Source organism: Rutidosis leptorrhynchoides, chromosome 5 (assembly GCF_046630445.1).
Source record: "Rutidosis leptorrhynchoides isolate AG116_Rl617_1_P2 chromosome 5, CSIRO_AGI_Rlap_v1, whole genome shotgun sequence".
Lineage (NCBI taxonomy): Eukaryota > Viridiplantae > Streptophyta > Magnoliopsida > Asterales > Asteraceae > Rutidosis > Rutidosis leptorrhynchoides.
Genome location: NC_092337.1, coordinates 29,041,052 through 29,064,638, shown reverse-complemented (window position 1 = coordinate 29,064,638; position 23,587 = coordinate 29,041,052). Strand labels below are relative to the sequence as shown.

The 23,587-nt window shown below is 31.0% G+C and overlaps 2 protein-coding genes across 2 annotated transcripts; one reads left to right on the top strand and one right to left on the bottom strand.

Annotated features, from left to right (window-relative positions):
• The first annotated feature begins 11,360 nt into the window (after nt 1–11,360).
• On the top strand, nt 11,361–14,972 carry LOC139848486 (uncharacterized). Its single transcript, XM_071838215.1, has 2 exons — nt 11,361–14,172; nt 14,518–14,972. The coding sequence occupies exons 1-2, from the start codon at nt 11,361–11,363 to the stop codon at nt 14,970–14,972; spliced, it is 3,267 nt and encodes a 1,088-aa protein (XP_071694316.1).
• A 2,462-nt stretch (nt 14,973–17,434) lies between these two features.
• Nucleotides 17,435–21,379, bottom strand: LOC139848485 (uncharacterized). The gene is made up of 9 exons (XM_071838214.1): nt 21,184–21,379; nt 20,395–20,711; nt 19,718–20,066; nt 19,547–19,625; nt 19,399–19,440; nt 19,108–19,314; nt 18,034–18,456; nt 17,846–17,884; nt 17,435–17,709 (listed from the first exon to the last, which is right to left on the bottom strand). The coding sequence occupies exons 1-6, from the start codon at nt 21,377–21,379 to the stop codon at nt 19,110–19,112; spliced, it is 1,188 nt and encodes a 395-aa protein (XP_071694315.1). The 3' UTR covers nt 17,435–17,709; nt 17,846–17,884; nt 18,034–18,456; nt 19,108–19,109.
• Between the last annotated feature and the right edge of the window lie 2,208 nt (nt 21,380–23,587).

The window sequence follows — 23,587 nt, the reverse complement described above, 5'->3', positions numbered from 1 at the left end:
CTTAATCATGCAACCCACTTGCCTCAAAACACCTCACTTCTTATCATCTTGCTCCATATATATATAAATAACATGAAAGTTTAAAGTGGACCGTGATAAGTGGGTAATCCTTACTTTAAGGAGTTTTAAAATCTTCAAATAATTATCACAATAACTCGTAATGGTAAAGGTCAAAAGGAGAGTAATAGTGGCAGCGTGGGGACAAGGAAGTAGTATAATTGGCAATTAAATGGTTTGGTGATTTTGGTGGTTTGCGACAAAACAGAAGAAAAAGAAAGCAAATAGAGAGAGAGGAGAAAGATATGGGAATGTGGTTCTCGGTTTTCTTGTAACCCAAACACGAGCTAGTAACAAGAGAGAGAGAAGAAAAGAGAGATGACGATGGTGATTGTTATAGTGCCATGATTGTTCGGGCTGCAATAACAGAAAATGAGTAACGTATACATATGATGATAGTGGGGTGTTCCGGTTGGGATGGTATCGATTTTTGATGGTGGAAGGTGGTGATCGGGTATGATAAAGTGTTCGATGGTTTGGTTTAGGTGTTTGTCTAACGGTTGTAACAAATAGGAATATAAACGAGAAGAGTAGCAGTGTTCTTGGTCTCGACTAGAACGAGCCGTAGTAGCAAACAATATAGCAACAAATGGGGTGGTTCTTAATGGCGGTTTTGTGATGGGGTGACAGTTTTGGTGGTGGGTTTGAGATGTTGTTTTGGTGATGGCTGGAACGAAACAGAAGCACGACAGATTAGTAGCAGAAAAATAATAGCAACATAGCAGTTAGTGAGTTTTTATTCGAATAGCAAGAGGGCATTTAGGTTCCTTTTGGGTTTTTGAATGAGAAAGATAAACAGAAATATATAAATGGGTTTGATGTTTGTGAAGGTTGTGTTAGGTGATCTTCTATCTCATTCCCAATATAAATATTCAAAGTAATACGGAGTAAAACAAGTGAGAAAATATAATAATGATAAATAAATAAAACGTGGACATATTGAAAAAGTAAACACTGTAAGAAATAGTGAAGCCATCAAGAGAAATGAATTATATTACGACACTATATTTTATAATATTTAATATATAGTGATAATAGGGTAAGAAAAATCAAAGAGTAAGGATCGTGTAAAAAGGAGATGCTAATCATCCTATTTGATATCCTGCGCCAATACTTTTTAAAACACAAATAATATCTCGTCTAATATTTGTTTTGTTACCCTCACAAGCTCGTACTTATTTAATATCAATCGACATAATAGACGTGTGTTATTACCGTTTACTAAATAAATTCGAAACAATATATGTATATTCTATATACTTTGCATACATATACATATATATATATATATATATATATATATATATATATATATATATATATATATATATATATATATATATATATATATATATATATATATATATATATATATATAAAAATTTATTTTAATAATAAGTTTTATTATATCTTCTATTATTTTATTTTACAAAATTAATTCTAATAACTAAAGAATATAATATTTCAAATTTTATTTCGAATTAATATATATATATTTATATTTTTAAATATATATATCTATATCTATTTCCAAATATTTGTTCGTGAATCGTCAAAACTGGTCACGATCAAATGAATATCTGAAACACTTCAAAAATTTTGAGACTCAACCTAACAGATTTCTCTTATCGTGTCAAGAATATTAAATCGTATCGAGAATTTCGTTTAAAATTAGTCGAAATTTTCCGGGTCGTGACAATAGTTGATTACATTGCGAGGTATTTGACCTCTATATGATACATTTTACAAACATTGCATTCGTTTTTAAAAGACAAAATTTCTTTACATCGAAAATTGACAGGCATGCATACCATTTCATAATATCCACTATCCAACTATAAATTGATTTAATAATAATATTAGATGAACTCAATGACTCGAATGCAACGTTCTTCGAAATATGCTATGAAAGACTCCAAGTAATATCTTTAAAATGAGCAAATGCACAGCGGAAGATTTCTTTAACACCTGAGAATAAACATGCTTTAAAGTGTCAACCAAAAGGTTGGTGAGTTCATTACTTTATCATAATCATTTATTTCCATCATTTTAATAGACCACAAGAATTTCATTTCCAGTTCTCATAAATATACGTCCCATGCATAGAGACAAAAATAATCATTCATATGGTGAACACCTGGTAACCGACATTAACTAGATACATATAAGAATATCCCCTATCATTCCGGGATCCTCCTTCGGACATGATATAAATTTCGAAGTACTAAAGCATCCGGTACTTTGGATGGGGTTTGTTAGGCCCAATAGATCTATCTTTAGGATTCGCGTCAATTAGGGTGTCTGTTCCCTAATTCTTAGATTACCAGACTTTAATAAAAAGGGGCATATTCGATTTCGATAATTCAACCATAGAATGTAGTTTCAATTACTTGTGTCTATTTCGTCAAACATTTATAAAAGCGCATGTATTCTCAGTCCCAAAAATATAAAGGGTAAAAAGGTAAATGAAACTCACCATACTGTATTTCGTAGTAAAAATACATATAACGTCATTGAACAAGTGCAAGGTTGGCCTCGGATTCACGAACCTAAATTAATTATATATAATTATGTGTTGGTCAATATTTGTCTAACAAATTAGGCCAAGTCATAGTGTACCACAATCCTAATGCTCGAGACTAATATGCAAAAGTCAACAAAAGTAAATTTGACTCAAAATAATTTTCAAAAATCTATACATGATTAATATATAGTTTAAATATCGTCGTTTTATATTTTTAAATATTTTTAAATATTTTTAAAAGATTTATTAGAGTAAATAATATAATTTATTTATTAATAAATAAAATTTTATATTAAATTTATATAATATAATATACTTTTATATATATTAAGTAATAAAATTTATAGGGTTCATTTAATATCATAAAGATAATATGATAGGTATTATTAAAGTAAGTTATTACACATAGTAAAATATGTTTGTATCACATATTTATTTGATAAAATAATATCTATAATGATAGTAAGTAAAAGTTGTATTATTTTGTAATAATAATTATTATTATAAAAATATCAATATTTATAATTACTAAGATGACATTATGATAAAACGATAATTCTAATTATGATAACTTTAATATTTACGATAATTTTTAATATTATCTTTAAAATAATAATTCTATTTAAAATAATAATAATAATAATGATATTTTATAGTAACAATGACATTTCTATTAAAATGATAATTTTTGTTAAAATGATAGTTTTAATACTAACGATATTTTTAATAATAATAGTAATAGTAATGATAAAAATAATAAGAACGATAATTTTATCTAAATCAATATCTTATAATATTTTAATTTCATCATGATACTCTTACTCATTATTTCCTAATCGTTTCATTTAATAGCTTTTAATCGTATTTTATATCGTGTTCATAATAATGATAATAATAGTAATCAAAATAATTAGGTGTTACAAATATTTGTTTTAATTACACTAATATTAATAATGATAGTTACTATAACATTTTTAACGATAATACTAATAATTATCTTAATAATAATATAGTAATAATAATAATAACAATGACAATATCCATTTTTAAATAATGATATATATATTAATAATGATAATAATAATAATAATACTAATAATAATAATAATAATAATAATAATAATAATAATAATAATTGGATAATAATAATAATACTAATTATAACTTTAACGATAATAACGATAGTAATAATAAAAAAAATAACATTTTTTAATGATAAATCCCTTTTATTGATAAAGATAATAATAATGATAATAATAAGATAAAACTAGAACGACGATAAAAATGACGATAATAATAATCATTTTTAATAAAAATATAGAAAATTCAATTGATTATAACTTCTAATCCGTTCATCGAAACCATTCGATATCTAAAGGAAAAGTCCTTAATTTTTCGCTAGCTTTCCAAGGACATGCATATCTTATAGCTTATTTCAACCGCAAGTGTAACTAATTCAATATTCAACCTAACCTGTCTAAGGGCAATATCAAAAGTACAAGCATGCATAATCCTAAATACTCGAGCACTAGTCAGGGATACACTATTAGTATGTAAAAGTTAAATTATGAGTACTCACGTATCAATATTGAGATTCAATATTGCAGGAAAGGTACGTAGACGCAACGGAAATGATAAACACTATATTGACCTCACGAGCATACCCATGAACCATACTCAATCACCTCCATAGCTATAACCCATAATTTCCTTAATCCTATCCTACTTGAAAAACAATTTCGAAATCACTCGGACAGCACTCCGTCGTAATATTTTATGTATACTAATAATATCTTGAAATAATACGGAGTAAATATATATATATGTAAATCGATTGAGAGAGTTTAGAGAAAAATATTTTCAAGTTTCTATGAAATAATGAAACCTATTGAATTCTATTTATAATAGATTTTTGAATTATTAAAGTGATTTATTAAAGTATGAATTATTAAAGTGAATTATTAAAGTATGAATTATTAAAGTGAATTATTAAAGTATGAATTATTAAAGTGAATTATTAAAGTATGAATTATTAAAGTGAATTATTAAAGTTAAAGTAAAGTAAAAATAAAGTAAAGGTAAAGTTTAAGTATAGTAAAAGTATAAAACTATGTACGTATAATACGCGTATAAATATATATAATATTAATTTAAATCGTTATATATATTTAATAAAATAAAATATAAATATCGTTATCTTTATCATACTAGTTAAGTAATGAGTTGTCAAAAGTGGTTCTAGATATTTATAAAAGTTATATACGTTTTAATAATAAAGTTCTTTTTAAACTGAAAACGTTTTTGTACGTTTGAAACTAAATAGATCAATCGAGTTTTTATGAGATTCAATCTTCCACTATCCTTTGTCTAGTTCTCAATGATTGACAATTTGTTCTTATTTATAAATCACTTTACCATTTTTCGAATATTGTTAAAACGGAAAAATTTCTCAAATCAACGTGGGCCTTTCAACAGAGACTTGTAATCATAATTCAATATATCTGATAATTCAATCATTTGATCTTATCTTCTAATTCCATTGATAAATATTTTGAAACAGATACAATCATATAAAGTATTTAATCTAATATTTTGTTTACGTTTCAAGTTATAATATATATACACATATACATATATAATCATATTCGTTTAATGGTTCGTGAATCGTTGGAACATGGTCGAGGTTGAATGAATGTATGAACATAGTTTAAAATTCTTGCAATTTAACTTAACAAATATTGCTTATCGTGTCGGAAACATATAAAGATTAAAGTTTAAATTTGGTTGGAAATTTCCGGGTTGTCACATTTTGTACCTTAATATATGCCTAATTTATTAGTAAATAACATTTACACTCTAAGGTCATAATAGTCGTTATATATTAAAGGTAGGTTCATATTAATACTTATATTTAAAGTTTAACCTTATGAGTTTTCTATACATCTATCTATATATATGTATATGTTACATATAACTATATATTTTTAATCATCGCAAATCCTAATCTTCAAGCTATCATATCATATGTACATATATATTCATACCAATTCTTTATACTTATATTTTATTTACAATCATATTCCTATTTTAAATTTATTTTCATATTTATCATAAGGTTATCATTAACATTTACAATAATAATAATAATATTTATAATATTTAGTACTAATATCAATAATGGTAATAATCATAAAAATAATAACAAATACTAAAATTAATGATAATAATAATAATAATAATAATAATAATAATAATAATAATAATAATAATAATAATAATAATAAATAAACTAGTAAGGACTACCTCATAAGAATGAATTCCAAAAAAAAATAGCCCATGCTTGGGCTCGAACCCGTGACCTCTCGTTCCCACAACAAGCACCCAACCATCGAGCGGTTTTAATTTTTCTGATTAATAACACACATTAATATTAATTAACCTGTTCCACTGTATCCTCCTTCTTCTTCCCTTAATCCCTTCGACCAGAAGTAAAACCCAATATTCAGAAAAAAATTATTGTTTCAGCTATTAGACTTCCAAACAAAACAAAAACATCTAGTTGTGATTAATTGGTTTGGAAAAAAAAAATAAGGTTACTGCTGCTGCTCGTCGTGGTTAAGGAAGAAAAAAAATTGATTTTGCAATTGGTTACGATTTAGATAAAGGTTATAACATGAATTTGGTTTGAAATCTTTATTAGAAACTATAGGAATCGTTAATTGAACTTGAATTTCAATATATAACTCGAATTTAATCAATGAACAACAGTTGACTTTATTTTTCAAAAAAACGTTGACTCAATAATTCGGGCTCGTTATGAAGAATTGGGGATTGAGATTTTACAAAAAGATTGAGTGAATAAATCCTAACAAAACTGCATTTTTGGATTTTGATTATTGTTTCGTTTTTGAATTTTGGCCAAAAAGAACAAGAAAAGAGGGAGTACGTTTGTTTTTTTTTAAAAAAAAATATACATATCAGTTATTCCCTTGTGATTTGCAGAAAATGAGTGATATAGTATGATTGAACTCGACAATTCTAATTAGAAGAAACAAAATTTAAAAAAGCAGAAAGCGAATGTTACCTGATTCGTACGAACTCATTGACTTATGAATTTATATTTAATTTAAAATAATTAATTAATAATAATACATTAATAATAATATTGATAATATTATTAGTAATAATAAATACTAACAATAATAATAACAGAAATAATATTAATATCAATAATAATAATATTAATATCAAAGTGATACTAATTATATTAATAATAGATATAATAATAATACTAATAATAATATTAATGGTAATGATAATAACTTGTATCTTAAAAATAATAAATTTTAGTAGTAATAATGATCCTTAATGATAAATGGTATTAACAATATATAATAATAATACTAGTAATAATAAAGATATAACAAACTTACATGTTTTAAATTATTATATCTATACATTTTATATTATAATAATATTAATAATACATATATTAATATTAATATTTAATGATAATAATGAAAGTTATAATAATAGTATTAGTATAACATTTATATTTTTATATATTAAAATTACATATTATATATTATTTAATATTTATATAATAACATATATTTAATATTTATACATTTTATCGATATACATATGATAATATTTATGTTTATACATCATATACATATTCAAATTACTATATATATAATTATGTTTTACATATCCATTTTTATTACTTATATGAATGTATTAATTATATACCTTAAAACAATTAAATTCAAAGCATAACCTTATTCAATTAATACTTTGTTAATCGTTGACAACTATGTATATTCAATCTACTCTCTATATTTGAATAAACAGTTTTAAATAATAATTTTATTTATAATATAATTTATTTACATGTATAGTTATTTATATATATATTTCTATTTACGATAAAATGGTTCGTGAATCGTTGGACATGGTCAAGGTTAAATGAATCCGTGTAAACCGTTCAAAAATTTCGAGACTCAACATTACAGACTTTGCTTATCGTATCAGAATCATATAGAGATTAAGTTTAAATTTGATCGAAAACTTTCGGGTCGTCACAATATATATATATATATATATATATATATATATATATATATATATATATATATATATATATATATATATATAACACACAGGGCCGGCCCTGGGCATAGACGGGATGGGCGACCGCCCAGGGCATCAAGTTTGTAGGGGCATCATCGCACATCAACTTCTGAAAATTTTATGATGTGAAAAAAATTAGTATTAGACGATCTAATTCGATTTTAAGTTATTTTATGATAGTAAAATATATTAGATCTTGAAGTTATAATGAAAGGATTAATTTTCTTTGCGTAGTTGAAAATTTCATTGAGTTGCAGGTATGAGATTTTAGGGTAGATGAGATTTTGGGGAAGACAAACTGTACACTTTTTTTATTATGTTTACTTTCTTACCTCTAGTTTGTAGAACTAACACTTCAGTCCTCTAACTTTTGTTATTGGTAACCCACTGTTATTGGTGTTTAATCATATTAGTCCTCCATAGTATAGTGCTCCGTATTACTCGTATATCAATTTAATATCCTACGGAGTTTATTTTAAGTACTGCATATTTTTTGACTCTATACAATTGTTTTCTTGCTATTTTATGCAACAATCATTTTGATTTTCAAAAATCTAAAGTTGCTAATAAATGCTTCTAATGTAACGGCATATATATTAGAGCTGTTATTTTTATCATCTAGATTTTGACATTTCATTGATTAAAATAAAAATTAGTGCAAGTTTTAAATATTAGTGTAAGTTTTATTGATTAATTTTTAAAAAATTAGTCGGGGGCATCATCCAATCATCTCGCCCAGGATAGCATAAAAGCTAGGACCGGCCCTGATAACACAAATGATAGGTAAATAGGTCAAAAGTTAGTGTACAGTTGGTGTCATAATACTGCACAAATTCGTTAAGACCTGAAGAGGGATTGAAATAAATAAATGTAGAACTTCGAACTTCGAAGCAGAGGATGAGAAACAAGCTTCAAAGGGTATGCGAGTTTTTAATTATTATTTTTTTTGTAAATTAATAAAAATACAAATAGAAATGAAAATGGGCAATAGAGTAAAAACATAGGTGGTGTCATTGAACAACATGTCTATTGCTGACATTTACTCCCAATGAAAGCTATAACTCAAAACATGCTAAAAATGGCACCAAACCCCTAGATTTACATACACAAAGCTAACTGACATAACACCTTTACTTTTCATAACAGAAAAGCAAATTAAACACTACCCATAACTACTTTTTACTTGGTAAGTTTCAAATAATATAAAAGCCAAAGAAAAGAAAGAAAAACAAACCAATTACTGCATTTGTAGTACACTTTATGTTATGGAATTTGAAGTACGGAGTAGTAAATATGTGGAGTGACAAATATCATTTTCGGGGTTTCTTTTGGTATTAACATTTTGCACAATGTGTCGCTTCTTCATGTTTCTCAACTTTCTCCTATTTGGAAAGACTTGGTTCATTTGCAACATGATAATTCTCTTCAAGGTATTCTTGGTCCGAATGCGTGGAAGTGGAAATTAGGAAAAGGAGACAAGATTTTGTTTTGGCATGATTCGTGGCTTAATGGGTGCGTTTTAAAAGATTGCTTCCCTACTCTATTTGAAGTGTGCTCACTGCCTTTTGAAACGGTTTGTCATTTTTTTTCCTTTTGTTCTCAGCAAATTTCTGTTTGTCAATGGATTCTACATTTATTCGGCCCACTGTCCTTTGTTAACTCGATTAAAGAACTTGAATTATTGGATATGCTAGCCCCTGTTGTATGTGATGTGGATTGTGTTGATCATTTGTTTTGGACTGCTTCGACCGATGGTTTATATTCGGTGTCCGAAGCAGTACGCTTACTTGTGCAATCGGCTAATGTTTCTTCTCCAACATGGCCGAAAGTGATTTGGGGTAATAATGTACCGTCCAAGGTTATGTTATTTCATTGGTTGGCTATTCGTAATAGTATTCCCGTCAAAGAAGTTCTCATTAGTAGGCATATCTTGCCTTCGTCTCATTCGAATTTGTGTATTTGGTGTTTGGAGAAAGCCGAATCGGTCAACCATCTTTTGGTGCATTGTAAATGGACGTCCAAAATTTGGGCGGATTTGTTTAGATGGTGGAAAATTTGTTGGGTGATACCGGGGTCAATCGAGCTTTTTTCATTTGATTGGTACTACGGCATGAGCATCAAAGCAAGGGGCCGCAACAATTTGGGCAATTTGGTTGGCTCGTAATGACTTTGTTTTCAATGGGAAATTCATTTGTAGATCGGTCTTGGTTCGAAACGTTAAGCTTAAGACTCTCCTATGGGCCACAAATCTCAATCTTTGCAACGGTTTTCAATCTTATGTGTGGATGGACAACCCGACTTTATTATGTTTTTAGTTTATCTATTCTTGTAACTCTCATTTTGGGCCGAGCTCAATCCGCCTTTGTAATCTTCGTATCTTCATTGTTTTGATGAAGATCTTTCAATTTATATAATTCATCTTTTTCGCCAAAAAAAAAAAAAAAATATCATTAACCTTGCTTTAGTGATTCACGTAGAATAATTAATTAAAGCAATACAAATATTTTTGAGAAATTTAAAGATCATAAGAGACATTCCATTTTCTAACATGACAAAAATATATATGTAGAGCTCAAATCAATAAAAAATTACAAGATTTTTATAACAATTTTATTACTTTAAAATGTTATACATATACTAGTAGTAAGATACTAAGATATAAGGAAACATTACAAAATGTGGTTGACGTTTTGATTTCTTCATACGAGATCTCATTTATAAATCGCACTCGCAATAGCAATATATCTTAAGTGACCAAAGAAAAGATCAAAAAATGTCACGAAATAATCTGATTGGACACCGTATAAACATTTTTTACAAGCCTAAGGTTGAGGGTATTCTAAAATATTCTATTCTTTAACTCACCATATTGATCTAGTGGTTCACCCTTTTACACTTGTGTATTGGGATGGGGGTAGGGACGTCTCAAATTCGAATCCCTCCCCTTAAAAATATCTCTGGATTTATTTCCTGAAAGACGGATTGTAACGGAGAAGTTTTATCGACCTGTACGTATTCAGGACCCCGGTCCGACCCGCCTGCCCCTCGAGATGTTTAAGGTTCGGATCCCTGTAATGCGGTTTGTGTTTTCGCCCGAAAGCGCACGTCATGACAAATACAAGTATTCGATGTCAACAACTTGGCTTTAAAAAAATAAAATATATTCTATTCTAAAATAAAATAGAGTAACTTTGTTGGAAGCTAGTGTTTACTTTTTGTCCTTTCTCTTCCACAACTAAGTGATTGGGACTTACAAATGTAGTTACAACTTTCTAACGTAGATACACATCTCTGGTGTATTCTTTGTACATGAACGCGTTTCAAAACTAAAATTTATTAAACTAATATTTGGATTTGGATCCATAATGTGAGTATACTTCATGTATTCTTCCAAAAAAGAACAAAATGAAGTAGCTAGCTACCAAATAAATAAAATATTAGTAAAAATGTGTTAGTAAACAAATCAAGACATAAAAACCCAAAGTGCGATTGGATCCAGATCTCTTCAATTACAATCCACGTATATATATATATATATATATATATATATATATATATATATATATATATATATATATATATATATATATATAAACCACACTATCTTCTTCTCTTCTAGCTTTTCTTCTCTACTAACAACACAACAATGCCTGCACCCATAAGAAATCCAAATTCAAACCCAAACCCATTCCCATTCATTTTCTTCTTCTTTTTCTCATTACCATATAATTGTCATTCAATTGATATACAAGGCCAAGCTTTGTTAACATGGAAAACCACCTTAAACACTTCAACAAATGCATTGAAATCATGGAACCCATTAGACCCAACTCCATGCAATTGGGTTGGGATCCAATGCAATTCATATTTTCAAGTTGTATCTATAACTTTAAACAATATAGATATACAAGGACCATTACCTTCAAATTTACACTCACTTACCTTATTGAATTCCATCATTTTATCATCTACAAATCTCACTGGAAACATTCCTAAAGAATTCGGTGACTATCACGAGCTTACGATGATCGATGTTTCTGATAACTCGATCACCGGGCCAATCCCGTCCGAGCTTTGTCAGCTGGCAAAACTCGAGACTTTGGCGATTAATACTAACTTTCTTGAAGGTGAAATCCCATTTGAAATTGGAAATTTATCAAGTTTGAAGAACTTGATGGTTTATGATAATCAGTTAAGTGGTGAGATTCCTAAAAGTATAGGGAATTTAAGGAATCTAGAAGTAATTAGAGCTGGTGGAAACAAGAATTTAAAAGGTGAATTACCTGAAGAAATTGGGAATTGTAGTAATTTAGTTATGTTGGGGCTCGCGGAAACCAACATTTCTGGTATGATTCCCGCGAGCATTGGGAAATTGAAAAAACTGGAGACAATTGCTATGTATACATCGCAATTGTCTGGTCCAGTTCCTGATGAAATCGGGAACTGCACTGAATTAAAGAATATTTATTTGTACCAGAATTCCATTACTGGTTCAATTCCAACGTTCATTGGAGAGCTTAAAAAGCTCGAAAGCGTATTGCTATGGCAAAACAATTTAGTCGGGCCGATTCCAGTTGAGCTCGGGAAGTGTACGGAGCTTATAACGATTGATTTGTCTGAAAATTCATTAACCGGGACCATTCCTGATAGTTTCGGAAACTTGGTGAAGCTTGAAGAGCTTCAGTTATCGGTTAATCAGTTATCAGGTGAGATACCGATTTCGATCACAAACTGTGTTCAGTTAACTCATTTCGAAGTTGATAATAATCAACTTACTGGCCAGATTCCGATTTCGATAGGGAAGTTACAAAGTATGACTTTATTTTTTGCTTGGCAGAATAATTTAACTGGTAATATTCCTGAATCTTTATCACAATGTGAGAATCTACAAGCGTTAGATCTTTCGTATAATCATCTTTCAGGAATAATTCCAACACAAATTTTTTCGTTACAAAATCTAACGAAATTGTTGTTACTTTCCAATGAACTGACGGGATTTATCCCGTCAGATATTGGAAAGTGTACAAATTTGTATAGATTTAGAGTCAATGATAACAGACTTTCTGGTACTGTTCCATCCGAAATTGGGAATTTGAAAAGTTTGAATTTTGTTGACTTGAGTAATAACAAATTTGTGGGAATGATACCCAAGTCGATTTCGGAATGTGGGAATCTAGAGTTTCTTGATCTTCATTCAAATGGGTTCACTGGTGTTTTATTCGATTATCTTCCTAAAAGCTTACAATTTATAGATATGTCAGATAATCGAATTTCGGGTTTGTTTAGTCCTAGTATTGGTTTGTTAACCGAATTAACGAAACTTAATCTGGGAAAGAATCTGTTTTCGGGCCAGATTCCACCCGATATACGGTCTTGTAGTAAGCTACAATTGCTTGATCTTGGAAACAATGGGTTCTCGGGTCAAATACCAAAACAATTGGGTCAAATTCCATCGTTAGAAATCTCGTTAAACCTTAGTTGTAACCAGTTTACGGGCCAAATCCCACCCGAGTTTATCGGGCTGAGTAAACTAGCAAGTCTAGATTTATCCAAAAATAATCTATCTGGTGAACTAAACATCCTTACAAGCCTTCAAAACCTGGTTTCACTCAATGTATCAAATAATGACTTCAGTGGACAGTTACCAAACACTCCGTTTTTTCGAAACCTGCCAAGTTCTAATCTAGCTGGAAACCAAATTCTTTATATTTCCGGTGCAGTTGTTACTTCAGCTGACAAGATGGGGTCCGCCAGACGTGCCAGGTCATCAGCAAGATTAGCCATGTCAATCCTAGTCAGCATCAGTGCGGTACTACTCCTACTTGGAATTTACACGCTGGTGAGGTCCCGTTTAAAAAAGGAAATCATCGCTAACGAAAAATGGGAAATGACGTTTTTTCAGAAAATGGATGTTTATGTTGACGAGATCGTTAGTGATCTAACGACAGCTAACGTGATTGGTACTGGGAGCTCGGGAGTTGTGTATAAAGTCACGACATCAAATGGCGAAACGCTGGCTGTAAAGAAGATGTGGTCGACCGAAGAATCTGGCCCGTTTAGATCTGAGATCGATACATTGGGTTCTATCAGACATAAAAATATTGTTAGATTGTTAGGGTGGGGTTCGAACCAGACGATTAAACTTCTGTTTTACGATTATTATCAAAACGGAAGTTTAAGTTCGTTACTTCATGGTGCTGGAAAAAAAGGAGCAGAGTGGGAATGTAGATATGATGTTGTACTAGGTGTGGCCCACGCACTCGCGTATTTACATCATGATTGTGTGCCTGCGATTATACATGGCGATGTGAAAACGATGAATGTGTTATTGGGTCTAAATTTACAACCTTATCTGGGTGATTTTGGGCTTGCAACAATCGTTAGGAAAGATCAAAATGATCTATCGAAACAGGGCCAAAAGCCTCAGTTAGCTGGTTCTTATGGATATATGGCTCCTGGTAATAAAGCTTTTACTTTGTTTAACCCTTTGTTTTATCAGAAGTAAGGGTGGCTAAATGGGTAATCGGCGGTTTGGGTAATAAATTAAAAATAGTAACTTTTTAGTACTGATGGGTCAAGTTGACCCTGAAACACTTCTATTTGGAAAGTTGTTTTAATTTTTTGATGACTTTAATGATAAAAAACATTTTTCTATATGATCTGTTAAAGGTGGTAACATAGCCTGAATGACCCATTCATGACTATTGGGCCAAGACTGCCACCTCCACTTTTCCTGCTAATGTCAATTTCAGTTATGTTGTATATATGACCTGATTGGTATTTTATTTTTATGTTTATATCAGAACATGCTTCAGCGCAACGTATTACTGAAAAGAGTGATGTGTATAGTTTCGGAGTGGTCCTATTGGAAGTACTGACAGGAAGGCATCCACTAGATCCAACTTTGCCAGGTGGCGCACACTTGATCCAATGGGTTCGGGACCATTTGCAGAGTAAAAAGAACCCGGTTGACATTCTTGATCCCAAACTCAGAGGACGGGCCGACCCACAAATGCATGAAATGCTACAAACACTCTCTGTTTCAATGCTTTGTGTTAGCCCACGTCCCAATGATCGACCGATCATGAACGATGTAGTTGCAATGCTTACTGAGATTCGCAATGATGATTCCATAAGGTCGGATACAGATTCAAAAGCGAAAGTTTTGGTCAACCCCCCGTCACCGGGTCCCACTAGATCGACGATTTTTCAAAATTCTTCTAATTGCTCGTACACGTTCTCGGATGACTCAACCTAACCGATTTCAAAAGTTACATATTTTTGTAATCATGATGTGTTAATTACCATAGTAGGTTTCTACTAGTTAATAGTAAATGTATAAATTAAGTACTAGCTAGTTATTATGTAGTTAAATTGTATTGTGAAGTAGGATTGAATAGTGTGAATGAACTATGGTTTAATTTGGATTTATATGATTAGAAGTTGTGCAAATAAATTAAATTTAGTGAATATAGTATATGGGTTAAACTGGGTCATCTTTTAAAGTATGTTGCACATGGTCCCTGGTTCATAACATCACATGCCCATGTGAACTTCACAGTCTTACAGCAATGCAACAAGTATTCCAAAAAGACTTGAAACTCAAACTAGAGTTTGTAACATAAAAAGGGACTTTAAAGAATACTTTAATTAAATATACATGTACATGTAGTAATTGGTCTTTCTTTTCAATCAATTGGGTAATTAAATAAATGGGTTCCACCAACAGTGAATTGTAAGTATTGAATGTATGCAGAATGGTTGATACTAGAGATGTAATTTATAACATAAACAATGATGGTACTTGTATTTCAGAAAAATTCACATTCTAGTACTTGACTACTAGTACTGGTATTGAATGTATGCATATTCAGTTGATTCTAGAGATCCAACAGTAAATAATTAGTACTGGTATACTTATTTCGATTAAAATATCCAACTTATTATATGTATACGAACACAATACATATTAAAATCAAAATAGTATATTTAACTCCGGCCAAACACATCTTGTGTTTTGATATCCTTATAAAAGTCTCAGGTTCAAACCTTACAGCACATCTTGAGGTGAATGGTCATAAACGGGATAACCCAATTAGACCGTGTACATCAGTATAAATATTGGCTCCTCCGGGTCACCCAAGTGACGAAACCTCTAACGTATGCATCTTTGATGGATGTAAATTTGAGGGGCTTAAGTTCTTGTTTTTCTCAAATGTAAAGACTCTTTTAAGTTTTATGATTAGATGGGTTCTATTGAAGATAACTTTTATGTCTATGTACAATATTAGTCTGTCTAACACTACATAATGAACTTAGTTGCACTGTACACATTATTACAATATTCTTGGGCTTGTATGGAATTAGAAAGTCACCACCTTTTTGAGAACTTTGTACCATAAATAGAACAAATTCTTGGTAATGTATATGGAACTAAATCACAAATTTAGGTCGTTGCAGATAAAAAAAAATCAAATAGAAAGATTCACATACTTCAAATCCCCTCGTCCCAGCATCCGCAGTGGCAGTCCAAAAAATCAATATGCTATACAGAAACTAAAAACAGACGACGAAAATGGTGGTAAAAGCAAAAAAGAAAGCTCTATACGGGTCCCCCATCAAGGTAGAACCATGAATTTTCCTCGAGGTGTACAACGGGTATTTCTAGATTTAGGAATTGAGGCGTTGCTGATCTCATTTCCATTCTTAGCACCATTTGAGGGTCTATTTTCATTTCTACCCGCAGTCACAAAAGATTGCAGTGTATGCCCAAGTTCCCTGTAACATGAACCAAATGTGAGAGATGTAGCTTTGACTTTGGAAGTCAAACATAACAGTTGAAAAATGAAGATATATTGATTGATAATTACTATTAAAATAGGCTAAATGGGTGGGTCAAGTAACACGTCAAGAAAGTTGTGTGCTTGTTGACCAGTTACTTCTCTGTACAATTTCTTTATCAAGGATTAGTGAGTCAAATAATCATCGTTTAGAAATCAGGAGCATTGTAATCAACTTTTAGAGACTCGGCCTATTTGCATCCAATTTCTCAACATTACTAGTTTGACCTGATTACCCATAACCCAAAACGGCTCCTTTATAAGTAAATGGGTCAGAATGGACACCTCTAACAATTATGGTTATAGTCTTATAGACACGAGAAAAGAGATTTCGGTACTTGACTTCAATATGAACAGAATTTCTCATTAATTGAATTTTTGCCAAATCATCAAAAGCTTCAAACCCTTAACTCAAAAGCTTCCAACCCTAAACTCTTAAATTATACAAATTTGAAGCATTAACAAAGCATGAAACAATCTAGTAGTTAGCTTTTCATATTAAATGAATGTTCCAAATCAGGTTTTGTATCATTTAAGTTTTGTAGAATCTAACTTTCTTCATCTTTATACCTTAGTTTTGTTGTTTGATTGAGTTGTTGGTTGGAACAACAATTTGTTGCACAATTCCAAAACACTCGCACAAACCGGAAAAGTATTTCTAAAACCCAAGAGTTTTTGCACAAGTCCGAAAATTTTACATAATTGAGAAGCTTAATAACAACTCGCAGAAATGGTCTATATTCTACCCGTTTTACTTTCTGCTCATTCTCCTTCATTAGCAATTTTCAGTGTTTTTTCAGTGTTGAAACATTAAATTTGTGTTAATTTATATTTTAACATGTAAAACATAACCCTAATTAACTCATTCATAACTAAATGAGTACTGGTAGGAATACTTGATTCGATTAAAAATATCAAACCTACACGATGCAAGTTAAAATCAAAACAGTACTAGTATTATCTAACTGCATATACGAACACAATGCATATTAAAATCATACTAGTATATCTAACTGCATATATTCATTAACTCTTCTAGTCGAAGATGCATATATTCTTCAACTCTTCTAGTCGAAGATGCATATATTCATCAACTCTTCGTCCTCATCATCAAGATCAGAAAAATCGTCATCTTCATATAAAATGGCACTACAACTACAATGCAGATCAGCACCGTCATCAATAAACAAAAAAGTAAGTATGATGAAGAATATAAAAGGAAAAGTAGAATTAGATAAAAATCAAAAGCATATTAAAAACTGATAGAAAGAAAGAAAGAAAAAATACTGACCGCCTTCTCAAAAGGAAATGTGCTGTTAGCCATAGACGTCTACAATATATTAAATTCAAATTTGACAGGATAACACAATTAGGCTGGCGGGGTTTATATATGTAATATGTAATGTACTTAAAAATAGTAACCATAAATAAAAAAGTACGAAAGGAATAGATTAATAATAAAAAGTATAGTAAACTCACCGTTCTTCAGAGGATAGGATTTTAAACCCATCGAATGACACTTTTAATAACTCAGGATCCCATTCTTCGGCTACAATCAATCAAGTTGTTATTACTAAGAATATATTTTAACATTTGGGATTAATTTAATAATAATCATATATATAATTATTGAAGGAGAGAGAAAATATAAGTATGCAAGTACGTACCTAGTTTAGAGAGAATTTTTTGTTTGCTAGACTCCTCCGTTTTGATGCTGTTTTCAAAAGCCCACCCGTATTTCTTATCCTCGACAAAATCTTTCATAGACTGAAAATCATCGTTCAAATTAACGTTGAAGATGTTGTAATCCTCATAATCATCACTAGTCATTTTAGTGAACATGTCATCAACGTCTTCCATCATAACCTCGATCAAGCTTTTTATCTCCAAATCAAAAGCAGCCTGAAATGAAAACAAAAGCAAACTAATTACTCCGTATTAGTTAAAAAAAAATGATAAATGAACATCAATATGATAGAATAATAAAAAGGATAAAGTGTTGTGTTCAGTTGTGTTTATAAATAAACGCCAAATTAATAATTAATTATCCATAAATAAATACTCCCTCCGTCCCTATATTATTGTCCACTATTCCATTTTGGGATGTCCCAAATTAATTGTCCACTTCTATAAATAGAAAGGAAAGAAGATATTTCATTGGTGGATCTGGAGAGAGGAGAAATTTCATTGGTGGAGAAATAAAATTAATTGTCCACTTCTATAAATAGAAAGGAAAGAAGATATTTCATTGGTGGATCTGGAGAGAGAAGAAATTTCATTGGTGGAGAAATAAAGTTAGTGGGATTTCCTAAAACTGTGTATTTTTTGTCTGGTGACAATAAATATGGGACAGGGAGTAAATAAATACCTAACTAGGTTTTAAAGTTAAACTTCTTAAGTCGTACGAGAAGAAAGAAATGAAAAAAAAAGGTCCAAATTCGGGACATGATTCTTCTTTTAATGTGACTATGACTGATTCCGAACTTAACATATCAAACAAAATTTCTTCTAACAGGCAGTAAAAAGTTGAAAGAAGCAGAAAAAGAAACGTACAATCATAAGATCTGATAGCGTTTACGAAATATAGAATAAAACTCATTCAACTTCTGATGGAAAAGGATTTCATCATCGGCATAACGATCGTGGATCTGGGCCCGTCTTTTACAGAAGAAATCAACCCTTGCGATGATTTGAAAATTGCCTTGAACTTTTATGGAGACAGAAGCACGCTCGTAATCGGCTTGCTCCACTATAGACACCCTGTCAAAGAGCTTGCCTTCAATCAATGGAAAAATATAATTCATATAAATAAATAAATAATGAAATAAAGAAAAAAATGCTGACCGTCTTCTCAAAAGGAGAAAACGTGCTGTTAGCCATAGACGTCTACAATATATTAAATTCGACAAGATAACACAATTAGTAATTAAATATAGTAACCGTAAATAAATACCAAAAGAGTAGAGTAATAATAGTGATATAGTAAGCTCACCGTTTTTCAGGGGATAGAATTTTAAACTCACTGAATGGCACTTTTAATAACTCGGGATCCCAATTTTTGTTTCCTTCAGCTACAATCAATTAATCAATCTTTAACAGTTGGGATTAATTTAATAATTATTTAGAGAGGGAGAGAGAAAAATATAAGTATGCAAGTGCGTACCGACTGATTTGGATGAATCGGCATCTGCTATTTGTTGTTTATCCTTGTTGTAGCAGAGTTGTTGGACAAGTCTAGACTCCCTTTTAAAGTACTTGGGGTCAATCGGATTCCAGACCGAACAAACAATATTCACCTTAATGCTTTTAAGGTTTTCAAAAGCCCATCCGAATTTCTTATCCTCGACATCATCTTTCATAAATTCAAATTTATCCTTTCTATCCTTCTGCCCGTTCAAATTCACCTTGAAGATCTTGTAAAACTCGTCAGCACTAGTCATTTTGGTGAACATGTCATCAACGTCTTCCATCATAAGGTCGATCAGGCTTTTCATCCCCAAATCGAAAGCAGCCTGAAATAAAATGAAAACAGAAGGAAATTAATTGATTAATTAATTAAAAAATGATAAATGAACAGGAATACAATAGAAAATAAAACGGGTAAAGTGTTGTGTTCAGCTCTGACTGCAAGATATATATAGCTAGGTAGGCAGGCAGTTGTGTTTATCAATTAACGCCAAATTACTATTAATAATTAATCATCCATAAATAAATAAATAAATCCCTGACTAGGTTTTAAGGTTAAGGTTGTGACTGATTCCGAAGCCTTGTAAATCAAAAAAAAAAAAAAAAAAAAAAAAAAAATCTAACAAATAATAATAATAATAATAAGAGGCGTACAATCATAAGATGAAGAGCATTGATCTGATTGCTTTGGCGAAATTTGGAATAGAACTTATTCAACTTCTGCTGGAAGAGGATTTGATCATGGGCATAATGATCCTGGATCTTCGCACGTTTCTCACAGAACAATTTAACAACCTTAATGATTTCACTATTGCTTTCAACTTTTTTAGAGCCATTATTGTATTCATAAGCGTCTTGGACCACTCTAGACTCCCTTTTAAAGGGCTCGGCCTCAATGGATACCCCGTCCGAACAAACAATATTAATCTCATCATCATCACCACCACCATCATCATCATCATCATCATCATCTGCTTACAATACTTATAACTAGAATTACAATTATCACTAAAACCTGAAAAAAGTGGATGTGGCAATTTTGATTCATTATCCTACAAACGGGTCAATTTTGGTTGCAGTCTATCTCCAATGGATTGAATTGAATGGGTAAACTTTAATACTTAACTAAAACTAAGAACTAAGGCTCTGTTCCATAGATTTTTTAATCTATAATAACAAAGTCTTGAAATAATACTCTATAATTTTTAATGTTATTTCATGTAATCATGTTTAAATCCTGCAAATTTGAGGGTTATAATATAGTATTATTAATATTATTAATTAATAATAACTAATAATAATGATAATAATTAATAATTACGGAGTAATAATTAAAATAAGAATAATTATTATAATTAATAATTATAACTAATATATTAATATTAATATTGGATTAATTTAAATATAATATAATTGATTCACCTATTATAGGGATTCTCTTACCAGTTGGCTTCTCTGAATCATCATCATCAGCATCATCATCGGAAACATAATCGGAGCTATTGTATTCATGAACTGTAACCCGACCTTTATCAACCGTATCGTTGATGCTTCCCGATTCTAGCAAATCCGATCCATCAATTTCAAGCTTTGCTCCAGCCTTACTTTTGAGAATAACCTTGTCGGATGATGAAGACATGGTGACAATGGTGGCTTGATTGGGCGGAATCTGTAGATTTCTCTTGTGAATTGATAAACCCTAGACTAGATGAAAAAGAGAGAGTAATTTGACGGTAAATAATTCCCAACTGGGCCAGCAGTTTAGGTTTAGTTAGTTTAGTGTAGCCACGGGCCCGTTTATCAGCCCATATGTTAGTTAAGGTTTTCTAGTAATCGTGTCACTGTACATATCTATCTATCTATAACTTCTATTAAATTTTTAAAATAATGATATCATTATTTCACAATTTAACTCTTCATTTTGTTAAAACTTGTCATTTATAAAAATATGGATGATGGCATTAATCTTAATAAATTTGAAACAAACCGCCTACGGCAGTTTGCCAATGGATAGATCATGAAAAAAATACACAATTTGAAAAAAGACGGTGACTAAATCGGAGTTACAAGTCAAAAGATACGATAGATCGAACATTTTGGACAAAGGCACAAAACACCAAACACCACGAACCGTCGGTGGTGTTTGGTGCGTGGTGCGATTTTGCGAGGAAAGATGTCTTTTTCGGAATCTAGATGACCTCGAATGGAAATCACGTTCAGAGAGTCCTGCTCGTTCGGCCGTTTTAGGGTGATCTTGAGAATTTCAGCACAATCTGAAAACGAAGGTTATGCGCCGCCAAATGGTACTCCATCTGGCGGCGCATAATAATGATTAAAAAAACGTGTTTAATGAAGTGACATTAGATTCAAATTAATATCCGTTATACATATTTGCATTGTGAGTGAAATAATAGGCCTTAAAACGATATATACCATGCTTAGTCATGCATACACAAAACTAATAATACGATATACACTGAAAATGTTCAAAGAGAACATTAAAAATGAGTAAAATATCTTTTTTCGGCATCCTGACGACCTCGAATGTCAAGACACTATCCAGGAGTCTTGATGATAGGGTCGTTTTAGGGTGATCTCGAGAAATTCGGCATAATCTGGAACCGAAGGTTATGCGCCGCCAAATGGTACTCCATCTGGCGGCGCATATTAATGATTTATAAAAGCGTGTTTAATGAAGTGACATTAGGTTTAAATTTATAAGCATTATACATAATTACATTGCGAGTGAAATAATAGGGCTTAAAACAATATGTACCATGCTAAGTCATGCATACACAAAAGGAATAATACGAATGAAATTCAAAACGGTCAAAAAAGGCAAAATTAAAAGCTTTCGAGGCCTCGTTTCGAAAAATATTTGGGATACGGCAGTTTGCCAATGGATAGATCATGAAAAAATACACGGTTTGAAAAAAACGGTAACTAAATTGGAGCTACGAGTCAAAAGATACGATAGATCGAACATTTTGGACAAAGGCACAAAACACCAAGCACCGCGAACCGTCGGTGGTGTTTGGTGCGTGGTGCGATTTTGCGAGGAAAGATGTCTTTTTCGGAATCTAGACGACCTCGAATGGAAATCACGTTCAGAGAGTCCTGGTCGTTCGGCCGTTTTAGGGTGATCTTGATAATTTCAGCACAATATGAAAACGAAGGTTATGCGCTGCCAAATGGTACTCCATCTGGCGGCGCATAATAATAATTAAAAAAACGTGTTTAATGAAGTGACATTATATTCAAATTAATACCCGTTATAGATATTTTCATTGTGAGTGAAATAATAGGCCTTAAAACGATATATACCATGATTAGTCATGCATACACAAAACTAATAATACGATATAAACTGAAAACGTTCAAATAGAACATTAAAAATGAGTAAAATGTCTTTTTTTCGGCATCCTGACGACCTCGAATGTCAAGACACTATACAGGAGGCTTGATCTTAGGGTCATTTTAGGGTGATCTCGAGAAATTCGGCATAATCTGGAAGCGAAGGTTATGCGCCGCCAAATGGTACTCCATCTGGCGGCGCATATTAATGATTTATAAAAGCGTGTTTAATGAAGAGACATTAGATTCAAATTTATATGCGTTATACATAATTACATTGCGAGTCAAATAATAGGCCTTAAAACAATATGTACCATGCTAAGTCATGCATACACAAAAGGAATAATACGAATGAAATTCAAAACGGTCAAAAAAGACAAAATTAAGGGCTTTCGAGGCCTCGTTTCGAAAAATATTTGGGACAAATCGCCTACGGCAATTTTCCAATGGATAGATCATGAAAAAATACACGATTTGAAAAAAAAACGGTGAC